Source organism: Saimiri boliviensis, chromosome 14 (assembly GCF_048565385.1).
Source record: "Saimiri boliviensis isolate mSaiBol1 chromosome 14, mSaiBol1.pri, whole genome shotgun sequence".
Classification (NCBI taxonomy): Eukaryota; Metazoa; Chordata; class Mammalia; order Primates; family Cebidae; genus Saimiri; species Saimiri boliviensis.
Genome location: NC_133462.1, coordinates 79,673,943 through 79,694,066, shown reverse-complemented (window position 1 = coordinate 79,694,066; position 20,124 = coordinate 79,673,943). Strand labels below are relative to the sequence as shown.

The 20,124-nt window shown below is 38.8% G+C and overlaps 1 protein-coding gene across 2 annotated transcripts in view; it reads right to left on the bottom strand.

Moving 5' to 3' along the window:
* The window catches only part of COG2 (component of oligomeric golgi complex 2), a 46,981-nt gene that overhangs the window by 5,952 nt on the left and 20,905 nt on the right, over positions 1–20,124 (bottom strand). For both annotated transcript variants that reach the window (XR_012513581.1, XM_003940766.3), the window contains exons 6-14: positions 19,650–19,758; positions 18,896–19,075; positions 16,809–16,933; positions 13,278–13,404; positions 9,316–9,455; positions 4,728–4,789; positions 3,130–3,281; positions 1,183–1,380; positions 138–210 (exon numbers count right to left, since the gene is read on the bottom strand). Coding sequence is in view for 1 of the 2 variants with exons in the window: in XM_003940766.3 (XP_003940815.3) it covers positions 138–210; positions 1,183–1,380; positions 3,130–3,281; positions 4,728–4,789; positions 9,316–9,455; positions 13,278–13,404; positions 16,809–16,933; positions 18,896–19,075; positions 19,650–19,758 (1,166 nt within the window). In the remaining variant the exon portion in view is untranslated. The remainder of the gene's footprint in view (positions 1–137; positions 211–1,182; positions 1,381–3,129; positions 3,282–4,727; positions 4,790–9,315; positions 9,456–13,277; positions 13,405–16,808; positions 16,934–18,895; positions 19,076–19,649; positions 19,759–20,124) is intronic.

The following is a 20,124-nucleotide window of genomic DNA, read 5'->3' as shown; positions in this document are numbered from 1 at the left end:
CAGAACAAAAGAGAGAAACAACCAAGGATTTACAACTACAGAGGAAAATGTTAATTTAAATATACTCTACAGTCTCTGAAATTTTATTTTAAATCATTTCTTATTTAAAGATTTGTTTAGTCAAGATTCGTTTTTACCTGAGATAGAAGAAAAATTCTTAAAGCCAATCATTTCAAGTTTTGGCTTGATTATTTCCAAGAGTTCTGGAAGCTGAAATAAATATGCACTTTATATATGAAGTTACTTATTATAAATCAAAGAAAGAGGCGATTCTATTTGCATCTACAAACTCTAGAATTTGCTAATCAATGGTGAACCTAAAATCAGGACTTTCAGTAATTTTCCTCAAAGGAAAGAGTTTTAATGCTTTCACTATAAAAAGATTTCAACAACATGGGAAATCACACGGTTTAATGGTTGCTAACAGGCACAGAGAGTAAGCAAAAACATTTTCTACTCTATTGCTCTCCATAATACAAAAATAGCTCACACTAAAGACCATATTCTTACTGAATATACATACAACTTTTAAAATTTACATATAACTTTACATACAACTTTTAAAATTCAAAACAGTATTTATTCAAGCATCACAAAATATCTAAACTTGAGGAAAGCAGAACTGTATATCAGGGGACTTAACCACTAAATTCAGCCCACCGAGTTAATGTTAAAAGAAAAAACATATGGATCTTTACAGAGAAAATAGAGGCAGAAGTTTTAATATTTTAGCACTTTCAAAGTATAGCTGACAATTAAACATCAACAGAAAATATCAGATAAATGAATGTAAAATAACTAAAATCCAGCCCACTGAAGATTGCTTGAGCAGAATAAAAGGTGAGATAACAGAAAAAAAAAACAAAAAGGGAAGGGGAGCATGGCTGCTCAAGCTTGTCACATCACTACTGAAAAGGAAGCAGGTAGAGGTGAATACAGTAACAGAACGCATGTCACACAAGGAAGAAACGCGCACACTCTCAGAAACCCCGTATAGACATGATCTGTCGGGGACAGCTGGAAAGACACCTAGAAAGGGACATGAGTGGTTCTCTCTTGGGGTACCTATGGCCCCACAATTTAAGCCCTGTAAGACCCAATGGTGTTTGCCTTTTACACATAACTGCCTTCTGTGAAAACATTAAACCAAGCACCTAGAATTCTTCTGGGACACAGGCTTACCTGCTCCTGAAGCCTGTCCAGGTCTGCAACCACATACACGAGCTGAGTGCGGGAAATGGAAACCATAGGCTTTGTTTCTGACAGAACACTTCCTTGGTCTTCAGTGTTTCCTGGGGTAATGGAAGATTCTTTGCTACCAGTTACCAAAGGTTTTTTGATCTCTTTGAGACTTTCATTAGAAATGGGCTTGAGTGAAAGCTGAAAGAGAATTTCATTGATTAACTACCTTTACACGAGCAAGATTACATGAGCATTTGTATTATTACGTGTGTGTGCGTCAACAATGCATCATTAAATGCTAGCGGTCGACATACCATTTAGTAAGAAGTTACTAATAAAAGTACATCATACTGTATCTCTACAGGAGGGAGTGAAGCACTAACAGAGAAACAAGGACAAACTATGGCCCTGTGTATATTTACCTTCCGGAACTTGTTTAATGTCTGCTGACAAAAAAAAAAAAAAAAAAAAAAACATGTAAAAATAAAGTCCCCAAACCACAATAAAATTAACTTTGGGGACATCACCAGGTTTAAAAAAAAAAATTATATTAGGTTTAAAAAAAATAAATTATATTAGGTAAATAACATACCATAATAAATTTGCAATTATAATTAATAAGGATGAAATATCAAAATCCAAACCTTCAAACACAAAACACAAAATATTCTTTGCATAACATTGTTTATAAGGGAAAAATCGAAAAGAAGTATGCTAGCATCAAGAAAAGAATGGGATAGAATTGGGATAATGTGCATTCAGGGCAAAGTGATCAATTAGAGATAAACAGAAAATTCCTGGCTAGCAAGAACGCGTACTCAGCCTAAGTGAATAATCGTACTAACCCCGATCTGTCAGGGGAATCATACAGTAGTCTTCAGGAACAGCTGATGGCCCAGGGTGGTCTACTAAGGCCCTTCTGAGTAGAGGGAAGGCAAAAGGGAAAGACAAACTAGATTTCAATGGACTCCCATTAACTGAAAGGCACTTTAGGTGAACTCAGTCCTCACAACAGCCACATACAAAAGCTGTTTTCCCATTCTCCAGATGAAGACTCAGCTTAATTTCTCCAAATCCACAGAATTAAAAAGCTGAAGAGCCAATGTTTGACACTGACTCCAAAGCTGATGCTCTTTCCATTGAAATACACTGCAAGAGGAGGACTGGGTTCCTTTCCTACTCCAAATAACAAAGCTTTTATTCAAAGTGTGTCGTTTTCTCCGTGTTATCTCTCTTACTTTTTAGAACGCATCTCCTCTGCATACTCCTCACACTGAGATGAGTGGTTTACCTGAGTGCCTGTCATTCGTGCTGTCCCCAGAGGCAGAGCAGCACTGCACTCCAAGGCCCTAGCAAGGACTTGCAGGCTGGTGCTCAGCACCAGGCTGCACCAACACTCTTGTGGATCAAGAATTTCTGGCTTTTTGTAGAGTATTAATAAGTCACCAGGGGCATGTGAATATTTAATACATTTGATTATTTGAAAAGGGAAAAGGATGTTCAAAAAAGAAAAGATTACTTAATTTTAATACCTTTTTATCTTGATGACAGTATCAGTTTGTAAACTTCCAAATATTAAGTATTAAAATGCATATGTTTTTATTTCTAAGCATCATAATCATCTTAAAATAACATCTTTTTTTAAAATCTGGAGGCAGTTCAAAGATTCTGGTTTTGAGAAGGAAAATAATGGACTTATCAGAGTGGTGCTTTTCAACAAAACAAGTCTGTGATAATAGACAACTCTAAATGCAATGTTTACAGGAGTGAAAATGAAACACAGAAACAGAGCTGGAGACAATCTTGGGAAGTCAGACTATTGTCGTCCTCTAAATTAACCTCTCATGACAACATGGCAGTAAAAAAAATCTTACTCAAGGAGTTAGCCTAACATATCTTTAATTTTTATCAGTATTGACTATGGATGAGCTCCACAGCCGCCCTTACCTCACTGACAAACACAGAGTATCGTGCCAGAATCTGCAGAGTGAGCCTCCACAGGCGATGCACCAGCAACGGCAAGAACATCTCATCCGACCAGCACCTCCTAAGGCTACTCCATGTTCTGTGAGAAGCCAAAAGGCAATATGGACTTTCAGCTACAGAAAAAACAACAAGAACATATATTTAAAGAATTTCAGGTAATTTTAGGCTATAATCTAATGTGAGATTTTTAATGTATGATTCAAAGGTAAAGACAGTGGCCTTCTGAAGAAAACCATGTGGTCAACAAAGCTGCTGGAGGCACAGGGATGAGGAGTGGCCACAATCCATGTTCCCTACCACATCCTGCATGCCACGCGCAATTTTACATGACACTATCTCCCAGGTGTTTGGATAAATATCAAACATACATAGCATTCAGAAGTAATGTTTAATAGGCACTTTATACCAAATCAACAAGCATGGGCAGGAGTCACAATCATGTGCAAAGGTTTAAACTTCAGTTTCAAATTTGTCCTGTTTCACAAGAGTCTCCCTCTATCTCAACATTCTTCTTATGTCTATAGAAGTAGTTAACTAGATATGACCATTTTTGGCAAAGACAGATGAAAACTAACTCTGAGGCTAAACTTGATTCAAAATGACAGCAGATTTAGCTGCCCAAAAGAGTGGAAACGTAAGTCGAGCAACCTAGATATAAGCACACAGTATTTCAATGGTCACTAGGAATGAATACATAATACAGAAATTAATGAGGCTGTCAGGATATGCTAACATGTACTGGTAAGTCCACAACCTACAACTGTTATCTGCCCAGCATCCCACAATAGGTGGCCAGGGCCCAGGAGGCCCAGGATACATGCTCCAGCTGTGAGTCTAGAATGACTCACAGACTAGAATGTGAGAGGCAGCAGCTCCCTGACCCTTGACCATGCAGACCAGTTCTCAGCCTGGGAAGAAGGCAGATCACAGCCAACTTGCTAAAAAAAATAAAACAGCTGATCACATAAGCACACCATGGGGCCATATCCCCTGGACATGTTATATTCAGGAATGAAAATGAGGTCTCTTTCCTATATTCTTACTCCTTTTTCATCTCTATAAAGCAAGAAACTCTATACACCGAAACTATTTGGTTTCTTTTTACCTTATTAAAAAAAGAAGTCAGGCTGAGCATGGTGGCTCATGCCTGTACTCCCAGCAATTTGGGAAGCTAAGGTGGGTGAATCACTTGAGGTCAGGAGTTTGAGACCAGCCTGGCCAACATACTGAAACCTCGTCTCTACTAAAAATACAAAAATTAGCCAGGTGCAGTGGTATGTGCCTGTAATCCTAGCTTCTTGGGAGGCTGAGGCAGGATAATTATTTGAACATGGGAGGCAGAGGCTGCAGTAGGCCAAGATCATGCCATTGCACTCCAGCCTGGGTAACAGAGCAAAACTCCATCTCAAAAAAAAAAAAAATAGAAGAATTTTAAGGTCCAACTTACTCTAAGACAGAAAATGGTAAAAGTATGGTCAGAGTATTACAATCTAGCCGACTTGGAGAGCTGAATTAACTCAGTTAGGATACCATGCCATTTATGACTTTAAAAGAGTTACCTGGGGCATCTTCCACGACATCTATAAGTGCTGCTTCCAAGGATCCTGCTATTTCTCTAAATCTGAGAAAAAAACAAGAACACACATTAACGTTTATGACTCTGACAGATGCCTCCCTACCCATTCTCCATTTTTCCTAAGTAACACAAATTCCTCTCTTGCTTGCTGGTAAGTCCAGCCACGGAATGCCTATTCTCCCAGCCTTTTTTTTTTTTTTAAACTGAACAAGAAATCGTGACTAAGCCACTGTTACATAAGGGTTCTCTGTTATTTGCAGCTGGTCTGAATCATAATTCACCCCATGTTTCTCAAATTAAACAAACTGCCAGTTAGTCTCCAAGAAGAAGTTGTTACTGGTGAGTAGCACCTGGTTATGATCCTCTAATCACCTCAAGCCATAAAACTTTGGTTACTCCAACAGTCCAACTCATCTATCTTAACACCATCACAGCAAGGTAAATGGCCCCAAGCTGAGAAAGCTGCATTCTGTACCTGTGTTGGCAGCTTGAGAAAAGTATAGGGAAGTAGCCAGTTAAAACCAGAACTGCTGCTTAGTGCTCTTCTAACCTGCGGACCCTCTCTCACATCCGTGGTACTTGCCCTTTGGGTACTACTGTTCAGTGTCTGTACCAGCGCTTCCTAGATGGGCGTTCTTTTTTCCCTGATGACAGCCGGCTCGCCTGGCACTTCAGCTCATCCTGACATAGACCTCTGTTCTAACAATGGGTATGGACATGTTTTTATGACTTTGTGAAAGGCAAATGTGTTATATAGTTTTTTTTAAGCTAACTGCTTCTGCAGGCATTTTTAACTATATAACTTCCAATTTCATACCTCTCTGTACTAGCACACTCTTTTGTCGCCTAATTGCCTTGCTAATAAGAAATTCTGATGCATGCTCAATATCAATGTATCCAACTGACATTAAATTATTTTTTATAGTACACAATGTGCTTTTAAAAAGCAGTTCAGAGACTGAGCTAACAGCAATCGTCTGAAGAGTAAAAAAAAACAGCTTGAGACAAAAGCAGCAGCCCTACCCAACACAGCTGAGCCATGAAGACACTACGGCTATCCCGGACCATTATAGCTGGCTGGTTTCCAGTAGCTGTCCTTTTTGCCCCATGGAAGAAAAGTAACTCTCTAATTGCCCAGTGACACTTACAAAAGGCTAGTCTTTTCAAGCAGTAGTTGAGAGACACAGAAGGAGTAAGTGACAGATGGGAAAGGGGGATAAGAGAGCACTGGAAACTAGCCCAGGAACAGCAATCAGAGGAAGCAGTGACACCGAGCACAGAACACGGGAGAAGGGGCTGCTCTGCACCTGGGAGAGCAAACCAGCACCCAGAGCGGAACCTCAAACTCCCAGTACCGCCTTTTTTCAAAATCTGAACAACATATAGGAGGGTAGCCCTGATACAGAAAAGGCCTGATAGCTAGCACAGCACTATTTCGATCAGGAAAAAACTGGAAGCAAACTAAATGGCCAAAAGAAAGAATATGGTTATGGAATCTGTGGAATATTCAACGGACTAGTATGCAGTATTATTGTAGAAAGCTTGATGCTTTAAAGCGATAAGGAAAAATAGGTATAATTTAGCATTAGGCAGAGGCATGGAACACAGTTATGTGCAGATATACAATAACTCTAAAAAGCATACAAATGAAAAAGGACCCCAAAAATGCAGCAGAGCCTGCACTTTACATAGAAGTTCTGCCTATTTGTGAGCAGGTGCGACAATGCATGATTACAACCGCCTGAGTCACTTGGCCTAGGTGTGTTCCCAGCCGTGGGACCAGCCCCTCACACAGCTCTGCTGTGCTGTAACTTCCGGGAATGAAGCAACAGATCCTATTTCTTCTTGGAAAATGGCAAAAAGTGAGAGGGAATACTCCATTGACACCTGAAAAGCCACACTGTGGTTTTCATATGCACATGAATGTCACTCTACTCTTAACAGTATCCATGTAAGAAAAGCAACCCCAAATATAAATATTTCTAAATTCTTAAATATGGGCCTGGGGAAGGTCTCTAGACATATTCCTCCACGAACATCACAGGTCTACAATATACTTAAATAAAAATAACAATGGTGATAATAATAGCGATGCCTATTATATTTTTCTCTGAAGTATCAGAAAAAGTATAAGTGTACCCGTCTCTTGTGGATACACACATCTGAGAGGAGAACAGGGACAAGAAAGGAAAGGGCTACCTGCAGCTCAATACTACTGTGTAGATTCCACATCATAAGACTGATTGTGTTCAGCATATATTATGTAATACACACAGTATATACATATGAACATGTGAATGTACTAGAAAGATTTCTATTTTAAAAAGAACAGCAAACTAAAACTTAGCTTTTGGCATTTAAAGGGCTAACCCCTGTAGTTTCCAGGTAGCTATTGATTCATTATAATTTGAGGCTGTTTGGTCACATCTGCATTTAATTTCTTCCTATGAGAAACCAAGTCCTCATCTACTTTCCAATATGCCCGTAGGAGCAAATGAAATGTAGACACAGTGGGGGTCACAGGAACAGTGAGAGGATACAAAATGTGTTCACAAGAATGGTGGTATGGTGGCCTTTTCTCCTGAAGATGATTGGAATGTGGGCATACAGTCAGATCCAGAAGCGGAAAACTGTTACTAAGAATAGAATATTAATATTTCTGCTTAGAAAAATGTCCAACTATCATCACCCCACTGTCTTTAGGTTTACTTCAAATGGTCTTGAAATGAATCTGAAGACAATGCAACTCTGACCCCAACCACGTTTGCGGAACTTTTTGTCATCCTTCAGAACAAACAAGCCAACACCTGATAAAAATCAACAGGAAAGTTCTACAAAGTCTTAATGGAATTTACTTTTTAGATGGAAAAACAAATCTACTAAAAATGAGTTCTACACTTCATAACTCAAATATATATTTTTTAAATTTCATGAATTTTAAATAAAGGCGTTTAAAAGAAAGGCTAAGCAACTCCTTCGAAGGCTTAAGGATGAAATTTGGTGAAGGTAAAAAAGACTTTCAGGGAACTGACTGAGTTTCAACATAGTTTAAGGCTCAATTTCCAGCTTCGGGAGAAACTGGAACGAAGGAAGATGCAGCTGAAGCCAAGCTGTGCCATCACCAATGGGCCCAGCCTGGCAGAGCCAAGAGCATGGGCTCAAACAGCCCAGGAGGGCTCCAGGAGGTGCAGTGGTGGGACGGAAGAGCGAGGTGACGGTGCATGGGTCCCAGGGTCTGAGGAAAAGGATCAGGAAACAGCTCGGAGGCAGAAAGCAGAGGGGTATGTTTGTGAGGTGACAACATCAGCTAACTCAAGCAATCTAACTCCAAGCTTGGACTACAGAAAGATGGGGAAATGTAAACATTATTTCTCCATCACAGTATCATTTTGTAAAATGATGCTTTCCTATTTTGAATCCTGCTCACAAATCAAAAAGGCTTCTTGCCCTGGCTTGTTCTTGATTATCATATAACAACTATTTCTAGTGCATTCCATTAATATCTTAGATGAACAAATCCACGACTTCCTGCTGAGAGACAATCTATGTAAAGATGCAACCTTGGAAAAGTTAGCAGAAACACAGTATTGTGAGTGAAAGGGCACCTTACTACTTCATTCCGAAAACTGTGATTTCATTATGAAAAGATGATTACATACGTTCTCAATCATCTCAAGCAATTATCATCAGGGTACCTAATTCCTGATTTCTCTCTCTGTAATTATTCCTCAGAACTCTAAGGGAAAGGACTGCATCATAATTAATGAAAGCATTCAGCAATTTAAACAAAAGAGGCTATGATTCTTCGAAGAGCATTTCAAGTAAAATGTTCTATTTAATGCCATTCTATGGAAGAATATACCATGACCTCATTCAAGAGAATCTGAAAAAATGGCTATTATCATCTATTTTTCCAATGCAGTATATGTTAAGGTTTTATCCGAAATTTCTCCAAGTATTTTATAGAATGGCTTACTGACATACGTGATATCATCATGAAACCTGGAAGGAAAACATCACCATTTTCCAGAACAGAGAGCACAAAATGTCACAAAGATTATAAGGAAGGCCGAAATAATGACTAGGCTTCTTATAAACTAATAGATAGAACCAGCTGCAAAGAACACTTAAAGCTCTGCTTCTCCCCATTCCCTCTAGGGGAAAATATATCTCAGATGAGCAAAAACAGATGTGGGATAGGTTCATTATTTGAGGCAGATGATGAAACAAGGAAAATGGGAAAAAAGAGCTGCTATGTAACGCCTACTTTCTCTTTTCACAATGAATGAGGACACAGTGGGTGGGAATGAGGCTGGGCTTGGAGTCAGCTCATTCCAAGTCTTGTGTTCTGAGCTTTCCAATTACCAAAAAATAAAACTTATCTTTTTGTCATGCAAGCCAGACTTTGGCAACCATAATACTTCTTATATATCTTTCTCCACTTTCAATTTTGTCTCCCAAAGCCTATTATGATGATGAGAGAAAAGGAGCCACTAACTGGGGCAACATCCTTAAATGGCATTCAAATTCTGTTTTAAAAGGGTGGAGGGGGGCCAGAATAAATAACCAACCTTATTTGAAAATAAACAGGCAAGTTCCACTTATTATTGAAGCTATGATAGGCAGGATGTGCTCTTAATCTTTTTACACTGGCCTGTGATCCACATTGCCGTTCAAATCTTCTCACAAAATCCATACTTATGGTATATTTCTAAAAAAAAAAACAAATGGGGAATTTTCATTGTCAGCAAAGTAACTAGAACAGGGAGCATGTACTGAAAACTGTTTCAAGATAAACAAGGTCAACACATAAGAATTAGTTTCTAGAGTTAACAGGGACCTTACGAGATCTTCCTTCCAATGTTCTCATTTAAAGATGCATAAATGCCCAAAGTGGTTCTGTGATATGTCTTCCGTGTCTTCTGTGGCAAACCCCATCTGAGACTCAGGCACTCTATGTCCAGTGCTCTTTAAATGGTAGTGCTCATGTTCTAGGGCCCCCTACCCCAGTTCACTGGAATTAGGATAGCAGATTAAATGACATAATTCATCACTGCCTCACAAAGGAGAAAAAAGAGAAGGAGAACATTTTGAAGAAAGGGAGAGAAGAGAAAGAATCAAACCATGTGAGTATTCACATCATTTTTATAAGTAAGATAGTATAAAAACTGGCAGGGAGATGTACCAACACCATTAAGAGTGGCAGCTAACCCTTAGCATTTACCATCAACACACCGTGCTTAGAACTGTATTATTTCCTTTAACCCACAAAGCTACTCTACAAGGTAACTACTATCATCATCATCATCATCATCATCATCCCCCATTTTATAAATGACACTGCTTCTTGTGTTTTGGCTCACAGAGAACTTGCTCAGAAGATAAGCTAGGAGGTGGAGGAAACGGAATGCTGGTCAGTCAGCTGAGCAAAACTGTGGCTGCACATTGCTTTCGTGGGTACTTCATTCCGCAAGTCCCTGGGCTCTAAGGAGAACACTATTGAATTTTTTATGTTCTTCTCAATTAAAAGGGATTCAATCCGGGGTCACCAAACCATTAATCTAAATATGCTAAAGTCTATGCTTAGGATTTTGTAGTAGTAAAAACTACAGGCTTTAAACTTCTTTCAAATGGTTTTGGGCAAACTTATGCTATCCCAGAGGGTGGTCTAGGTGTGTGGAGTTGAGACAAAAACAGGTATTATTCTTCCCCTTTTGGGACAAAACTATACCTCTGCATGCAATGGATGCTAAAAAAATTACAAAGATATTTCTCTCTTCACAAGAAACATGTTACATTAAGGCTTAAAGCTGAAAGTATTTCTGGAAATAAATGAATACATATCGGCTGGAAACTATACTCACAAACGTTAAGTATTAGCCTAAAATTCTAAAGTCAAATTCTATCAGAAATGTTCATTTCTGAGCTAAAACATTTCCTGAGTTAAACATGGTCAATATGCGTCTCTAAGGCACAGAGCAAATTACAGATCATCCTTACATTTGCTAGTGCTGAACGCGTACAATTGCTAGTGCTTAAAGCCATTCTTTCACTCTCCTTATGCCATCTTATTTTAAAAGCCCTACTTTTTAAAATCGCAAATGTTGTTGCTATAAAATTTATTGAAAACAGCACAATCCTGTTATTCGATGCACTGTAACATGGCACAATCAGCCAAGAGAACAGGTAAGTTGCATTTCTGAGATGGTAAACCTCCCAATGCGCTGTCTTAACTGTGTGAAACTTGCTGGGCCCCAGGCTCTTTATGTTCATCGTGTGCCTCTCTACACTTAAAAAATTAATAAACAAATTCACCAGGGAAACTGGACAAGAAACAAATATAACTTCTAGAAGTAAAAAACATGATAACTAACTGGAAACTCAATGTGCAGGTGAAAAAGAGTTTAGACACAACCAAGGAAAAAATTAGCGACCTAGAAGACAGACTGTGGAATTACTGAGAATGCAGCAAATAGAGTATAAGGTGAGCCAGTCTAAACAAGAGATCTAGATGGAGATGACAGAGGAATGAAAGAAAAGCACAGCTGAAGAAATAATGAATAAAAATGTTTCAGAATAGATGAAAGACACCAATTCTCAGATTCAGAAAACCCATCAAATCCTAAGGATAATAAAAAAGAAGTTCTACTGTACGTATCACAACAGAACTTAGCCCACCCAAGTCACAGAGAAGATCTTAAACGCAGCCAGAGAAAAAAGGCATTAACTACAAAGGATTTACAATTAAATTAACAGCTAATTTAAAAATACAACTCAAAAGACAATACTCAAAGTGCTGAGAATTCTATTAATATGAAATAGAAAGCAAACTGATCTTTCAAACAAAATACAGTTATTTTCAGACAAATACAAACTGAGAAATTATTTAAAAAATTATTATCAACAGAGCCTTACTAAAGTCTTCTAACATGAATTTCAGGAAGAAGGAAAATGTTCCAAGAAGGATGAGCTGACATTCAAAAAGGAACAGTAAGCAATAAACATGCAGGGTAATTCTGAGAGGATGGTGACTATATAAAACAATTAAAATGCCCAGTTTTTAAGATAAAAAAAAAAAAATACAAGTACGAGCCAGGAAATAAAAGCATACACTATGAGAAGGGGTGGTTGGCGTTAATGTATTCTTAAGTTCCTCGTATTATCAAGAAGCCTCAAGAACATCAATCAACTTCAGATTCCGTTAAGTGACCACTAAGGTTACTCAATATATACAGAAATAAAGGACACGACTTTCAAATTAGTAGAGGCAACAAAATGCAATAAAGATGGAAAACAAATCCCCAGAAGTCTAAAATACAAAGAAGGTGAAAAAAGGAGGAAGAAAAGATGGGAGGAAGGAAATAAGGGAAGAAAACAGGGGCAAATAGAAAGTCCAAAATAAAAGCCAAATGCATTGACAATTAGAATCTTTGTTAATTTAGTAATGTACCTAATTAAACGACAAAGACTACCTCACTGCGTAAGAAACCAAAATCCAGGGAAAGAGAAAGAAGAAAAGTACCAAGAGGCTGAGCAACTCGGTAAACAGGACAGCTGGGATGGGAATTCAGGCCATCTGTCTCCGTTCTAACGCACAACACTACAAACTGCCTTTAAAGTGATACGATAGAAAACAAACTTAGACATTTACTTTTGAAATCCTAATCATGAAATCTTTTACATAGGGATTTCTTTTTTAAGGAAAAAAAAAAAAAAAGAGGAAAATAGGGCTGGACATGGTGGCTCACCTGAAATCCTAGCACTTTGGGAGGCCGACGGGGACGCACTGCATGAGGCCAGGAGTTCAACACTAGCCTGGGCAACACAGTGAGACCCGTCTCCACAAAACAAAAGAAAAGAAAAGATAATTGACAAGGTATGGTGGTGTGCACCTGACATCCCAGCTACTCAGGAAGGAGCCTGAGGCAGAGGACTGCTTGAGTCGAGGAGCTGATGATTGCAGTGGGTTATAACCGTGCCACTGCACTTCACCCTGAGTGACAGAGTAAGACCTTGTTTCACAAATAGTAACAGTAATAATGAAACTAAAATAAATTCTAAAAGGAAATAAATGTTAGGGCTTTCTAACTTTTTAAATGATAAAGGATGCTTAAATAGCATTTTTTATAATCCAATCAATTCCTTTGTACTTGCTGCTTGAAAAAAATCCAATGAATACTTTTTGTTTTCATTCAAAATTATACAGCAGAAATGTACAAACTTAAGTTTTCACAGAAAAATGCAAAAACACTGGTTTTTAATGGTCCTCAGGATGTTTTTAAGCAAGTTAGAAAATAATGTACATTTCTACTTACACTTGTATTTAGACTTAATGAAAATGTTCTTATTCCTAAAAGTATCATAGGTCATATCTTAGATAAAACAATGTGCGTGTTTTAAGGTAAATGTTCACTTAGCAACTCAAAATTTTATTTTTAATAAACCACAGAACCAAGACTAAGTAGAAGACAACATGTTATTTCTAAAGTCTCCGGTTAACATCTTCAAGAATAAAGATGATGGGGGGAGATACCTCATGAAATGCGTCGGGATTCCCAGGATTAAAAAGTGAGGGCAACTTTTCTTCTAATCCTTGTACGATTTGTGGCCATACAGAATTCACTAAAAAGTCATATCCAGGAACAGTATTGCCTTTTTCACTGTAAAATAAGAGCACATTTCAATAAAATATACCATAATCTATTTACAAAGAGCAAATTTCCACTGTGTTGCTTCTGCCAAAAGATCCACAGTCTAAAACTTACTTCAACTTTATTAAAAACTGTATTTGTAATTTAGTTTGTTTCTAGACTCAAGTTTCTATTTCACTCCTTAATGTCAGTCTCACCTCAAACCTGTCAAATCTCTTGGATCTTGACTCGTCCACCTAGTGTCAAGGCTAGGCAAACCATATAAAATCACCCTGGTACACTTTTCAAGGTACACCCTGGTACCTTGAAAATAGGCCACCACCTTTATACTCCTATTTTGGAAAAAAAAGTACAGTAGTCTAATACCACAGGAAAAATAACCTTCACGTTACTAAACACCACCAAACCACACAGCATTGTAAATCACAGTAATTTATAAATTACTAACAGCTTTGTACTTACTAAGCTATCTTAGTATTGCTTTAGATTGCTTTCGGTTCTAAAATTCTATGACTATCAAACGTGAAATCTTATCACAAATCTTGACAAAAAAATTATTATTTTTTAATCTGATAACAGAACAATGTTCTTTTGTGTGTGCCTGTCTTATTTTGTCTTTTTTTTAAGCACCAGATTTTAAACTCCAAATTCCCAAACGTAGACGACAGGCAGCAGTGAGATAAAAGTATGCGCTCTGGAGGCAGTGTACCTGATTCAAATACTGAAGCATGGGCAAGTCATTTCACTTCTCTGTGCTTTGCTTTCTTCATCTTTAAAATGGTGATGATAATGGTACCAACTTCACAAAGTCACTATAAGAATTAGTATTTGTAAAATACTTAGGATAGCACCTAACATACAGTAAAAGCCCTATGTTAGAAATGGTTAAATAAATAAGCTAACACGTAAGGGAGATTCCTTAAGTCTCTCACAAACTTAAAGACCCATCATCATCTCTTCTAGGCAAAAACCATTTCACTATCTGCCCACCTCGTTTCATATTGTGTATTATGCTCTATTTTAAGGTAATTTTTTAAAATGGTAAACAATTTAATAAATGTTCTTATTTTAGGAAAACTGGGAGTTTTGTAACTAAGTTGCCATATCAAGGTGGGACTTAACATTCCAGTAAGTTATCAAAATAAATTTTTAAAAAGTTCTCATAATTTTCCTGCTTAACAAAAATTATCAAGACAGATAAGTTATAAAGGAAGCTTTGCTTCACTGTCCAGGAAGAGCTAGCAAATAAAGTTATGATAGTTTCACCTAAGTATTGATAAGAAATTACTGGTGAGGGTGGAGGAGGATGAGGGATGGGAAAGAAGATGGCTGCTTCCCATATACCCAGTTCCACACATCAGGGTATACACTTTCAAATAATAGTAAGAGCTGGCTCTGTTAAGGTATCTAGAGAAAGAAAGCACAAAATTGAGGACTTTAAACTACAGATAAACAAAATGACAATGTTTCCTCATTCCCAAAGTTAATGTCTAATTAAAGCCCCCAAAGAGAAACGTAAAACCTGCAAGATTACCAGTAGACACAGATGACTGATTAGAAAAGCTCATCCGTATACTCTGCAGAATAAATACAAATGTTGCTGGTGTTGCCATTATAAAGTTCATGAAGGGTGATACATGATAAAAGAAAAGAGTGTCCAGGGAAGCACCAAGCATCTGGAAATCTGAAGCCAGGAGCTGAGCAAGGGAAAGAAGGGGATACGCAAAACCTACCACAACACAGTGATGGGCTAGCAGCAGATGATGACGACCTTGCAAAGTACAGGTCAGAGTTTTCAAATCTCTGAGCCTTCTACACGAATTCTCCCACACTATGGAAAGTTCTGTGGGAGAAAAAACTAGGGAAAAGATCCCCTAAAGCTTTGAAGCTGGACCCAGACTGGTCCTGTCAAATCTAATGGCTGGTTGTTTCATATCTATGGCTTCTTTCACTTTGTATCACGATTTCTACTACATTCTTATCCCCAAATCCAACTAAATCCTTAACGATTATAAACAAAAGTAGTAAAACTAGGCTTCATCTTAAGTGGTGCAGAGGAAATAGAGAGGATACTGCAAAGGCCAAGCAGCACATTAATCACCCCGTATTTCTGCAAGGAACTAAAACTCAAGGCCAAATATATTGCTTGCTTCATAAAAACAGAGACCTTATTTCCCTTTGGATCATTAAAAATGGTTAACTCTTTCATTCTGCAAACACTAACTGGGCAGTTGCTAACTCTAAACCACTGGGTCAAGAGGCAGGGGAAGGTGTGAGCAGTGCAAGATTGATCACAAGGCAAGACGGCAATCAGCACTCAGCAGAAGCAAGAACAACACGTCTACAATCCAGGGGACATGATGAATACTGAGCATTAGGATCAATAATGGTCTTTTTCTATTTTTTATTTAAGACGGGATTTTATCGTGTTGCCCAGGCTGGTCTTGAACTCCTGGTCTCAAGCAATTCACCGGAATTGACCTCCCAAAGTGCTGGGATCGCAGGTGTGAGTGAACATGCCCAACCAAAAATGGCCTCTTGAAGGACGTGGTATCTGAGCTGGAGCTTCATGTGGAGAGGCAGCTTGACAGGAAGACAAAGGACACAGGAAGAACAGCAAGCAGAGGAAAAACGCAGAAGCACATTGAGTACAGGGGAGCTGGGGACAGGCAGCCAGCACTGTGTGGCTGGAGCATCCAGGGCTATGGAGGGAACGTTCCATGGCAGAGAGAGTTCTACGGTGGACAGCTACCAGACCAGATCAGAAAGGGCCTCACACCCTGCTTAGAAAAGCCTGGATCTTCCTCCGTGCACACTGAGAAGCCACTGAAGATTTATGAAGAAATCTATGAATCTCAGATTTCTGGGTAAATGTGACTGTCAGAAGACTAGAGAGGGAGAGACTGGAAGCAAGGAGACAGGGTGGGAGATTCTATGATTCTGGACAGCAGATGACAAGGCCTGGACTGGGGCAATAGCAATGGTGAAAAGTAATAGGATGTTTATGAAAGAGAATCGGGAAGTCATAGAAACTGAACAAAAGGAGGAAAATGCAGATGACTTCACAATTAGTATAAAACTGGTTGAATTGAATTGATATTTATAGACAGATTACGACATATTAGAATCACAGAAGGAAAGCCATTTTGACTTCAAACTAAATTTAGGAAAAAGTGCAGAGAAGAGCAAAGGACAGGCTGTGGATTCAGAGATGCGGTCTTCAGTCTCAGCTTCATCTCCGTTTCCACATCTGTGAAATGAGGCTAATGGAACCTGCCTCACAGTATCAAAGGTAGAGACAATGAAATCACAAGATGCATAATGGATTCAGTTCATACAAGTTGTCCACCTGCAGTTAATAGGTGTGGTCACTGAAAGGAAGGTGAAGGTCCACAAGGGGCCGTTTACATTACCTGGAGACGGCTCCTCCTGTAACTTCTCGAAGAAGGCGGCAGTGGTAAGGCACAAACTCCAGAAGTTTATTATACATGACCTGAAGGCCATTGGGATGAGATTCAACAACCTGCTCTATAATCACCTATTAAAAGGAATATCATTTTTTTAAAAAGCATTTAAAAGGGAAGTACAAACTATGTGTTTCAGAAAAAACAATAAACCTTATAAATGTGCTTCCTCATGCTTACTCTCCTTCCTGTGACATATTTTCTAAACAGTAAATAACAGGTCACATTCGAAACTAGTTCCTCAGATTAGGCTGCATAGTTATGACTGTGGGGAGACACGGGCTGATAAACCATGCACACTGAGCTGCTTCTCTGTGACTCTGAAAGCAAAATAACACCCTTTAAAAAAAGATTTAAAGCAGAGCACACAATTCTCCACTATAGCTCCTCACTGTCTTCGTCCTAGCCTTTTCTTCTACCATCATTCAGATTAGGGAAAGGTTTGAGGCAGAGAAAGATAGCAGAAATACATTATTTTATTATTTTATTTTTTGTGGTAAAATTGAGAGTCAACAATAATATGACAAGATGAATTTAAATAAAATACAATGTGGCTGCTTAATTTAACATGCCACTGAAACTTCAAATATTTCTTTATCACACTAGATTCAGTTCAGTGAAAAAGGAATACATTAGTGACTAAAATATTTTCACTGGTTGGGTGTGGTGGCTCATGCCTGTAATCCCAGCACTTTGGGAGACCAAGGTGGGCAGATCACTTGAGTTGAAGAGTTCAAGATCAGCCTGGGCAACATGGCAAAACCTTGTCTCTACAGAAAATACAAAAAAAAAAAAAAAAAAATTAGCCAGACATGGTGGTGTGTACCTGTAGTTCCAGCTACCTGGGAGGCTGAGGTGGGAGAACTGCCTGAGCCCAGGAGGTTGAGGCTACCAGTGAGCCATAATCATGCCACTGCACTATAGCCTGGGCAATAAAGCGAGACTCTGTCCCCAGAAACCCCCCAACACACACACGATTTTCACTTATTGACAAAGAAAGAATGTACCTAATTTTTTCACCCCCGTAGAGAGCTATAGAATATAACAGGATATAAACAGAGAGAAATGAAAGATCATTTATTTTTATTTTTAGTAAGGTCAAAATAAGTATTAAAATTAGTCTCTAAATTTCATTTTTATCATTAGGATTCTCACCTTTCTGCCATAAAAAATAAAAAACTTTCTCCCTGAAATCATGTGAGTATAATGTTTGTATTTACTAACAGTCAGAACATTCACACTGACAGGACACTGGGGGAAAGTGTCCGAACACTGAGGATGGGCTCAGTGGCTTCTGTCAGTTTGAACTTGATGATGCTGCTGTTTCTGTATCTCATAAACTGTTGAATATCAGCAAATTTAGATGGCACACTCTATACTCTGGCTGCTCAGACGCAGGATATACTTACTTCCTGTATTTTAACTATATCCTAATAGGTGAAGGATACTGCATAGCCGAGTTCTAGAGATAAGGTATTACTCGGCTAATTTGCTATAAAAGCCCTTGATCTCTGAATATTCTTCCTCTCGCCCTCCCGCTCCAGCAGTATCCTCTGTATTTTTCAAGGCGTGGGCCAAATGTCATGTATTTCCTATAGACTTGAGGGTACCCCTGTCTACCCCGGTGCTCTCTGCTGCTGCCCCCTACACTGTAGTGTCACCGCTTAACTGCCTTAGTCCACCCACAAAACCAGTGGTTGGAAAACATTAACAACTACTGAGGAACAATCACCTCCCATAAAATTGACCTAAAAACACGTGGATGCACACCTTCTCCCTACATGAGAATCTTGCCCTTGAGGCCTGAGCCACAGCATAATTAGGACACCTGAGAAGGCTCGCCCAATTCCTGGCATTGTAACATTACTTCCCAACTGTAACCCACAGAGACCAAGCCTTCCTTACAGCTGATACTGTAGGAACTGAGAATCTTTCCCAAAAGATTTCTGTTCTATCTTCTTATCTTCCTCACACCCAGTAAAGAGTCAAAGACAGAGCAGATCCTCATGAACGTTAGCTGAGGGAGGTTCACAGACCTCGTCTATGTATGGTTTCACTAGTACTTGGCCAACTAAGGCCTCCGCGTCCCGAGTCTTGTCAATCGTGGCGTAAGTCCGCAAGCAGTGCCGTATTATATCGACGTCAGAAGTCTGAAGGCCTTCTAATAGGAGACCTTCCAGTGACTGCTGTAACATAGCTGTAATGCCAGCTATGCGCTGCAAGAAAAGTTGAGTAAGCAAAAAAAGCTCTAGTTGGAACAATTTCTGAAGCTGCAAATAGATACATAACAAGCCTCTCACACCAATAGATGGTGACATACATAAAACCAAAATAATAACTTTTCCTGGAGAATAACAATAAATTCCCCACCCCAATGTCTTTATAAGTACATCTCTGCTTCATCAGAGAAGAATTTAGACAGAATTACAGAATGAGAAAAAGTTATCTTCCTCTTAAGCTACAGAGTCAATCTTTAGGAAACATCATGGATTTAAAATCCAGTTAAGGGCTTTGGATAAATTAATTGTCCACATCATATAATATGTCCAATTCCATGAAATTCAGAATTAACTTTACTCTTACAACATGGAGAATGTGACTGAGTCTTTACACAAAATCTATACAATAATGTGTGACAACTTAGGAAGCTGGAGCCCAAAAAATCAAAAATTGAAAAAAAATTCAAGGCTAGCTTCAAAATCCTGTAGATCAACAATATTTCTAGGTTAAATGAAAATTATTTAGCAAGTTCCTAAACACCAAACTGTGGAAATCCAAAACAACACTTACCGGTCTTACTTTGTCCAGAAGAGGCATGCCTTTGCTTTGAACGGCATGAAACTGTAACTGGTTAAATTCTGTAGCAATTCTCTCCAAAATTTGTCCAGTCAAAAGTGGGCTAGTAGAGAAAACAATTACAGAAATTTAATCCCTAAGGTCTGTATTTCCAAGAGAACACATCGCACGGCTGCTTTCATATCCACTATGTTCTGACTTTTGTCAGTGTTTTACACAGCCACCTTGTTGCAAGGTGAAAGCTAAAGTGTCTTGTGCCATCAATCAACGCTCCCCAAGAGCCATACGCACAGCATGTTCTGAGTGCACTGGGGAATCTGCTGAGTACAAGCTACTGATGCTGCCTGGCCTTGACCCACAGGGACCAGACAGTAGCAGGACTGGCTAGGCCTGGGTGCACGAAATTATGTGTTTCTGCCACTGACTCCAAGCTCACCCATTCATGACCTTCTTCTTCAGCTTTAACCTC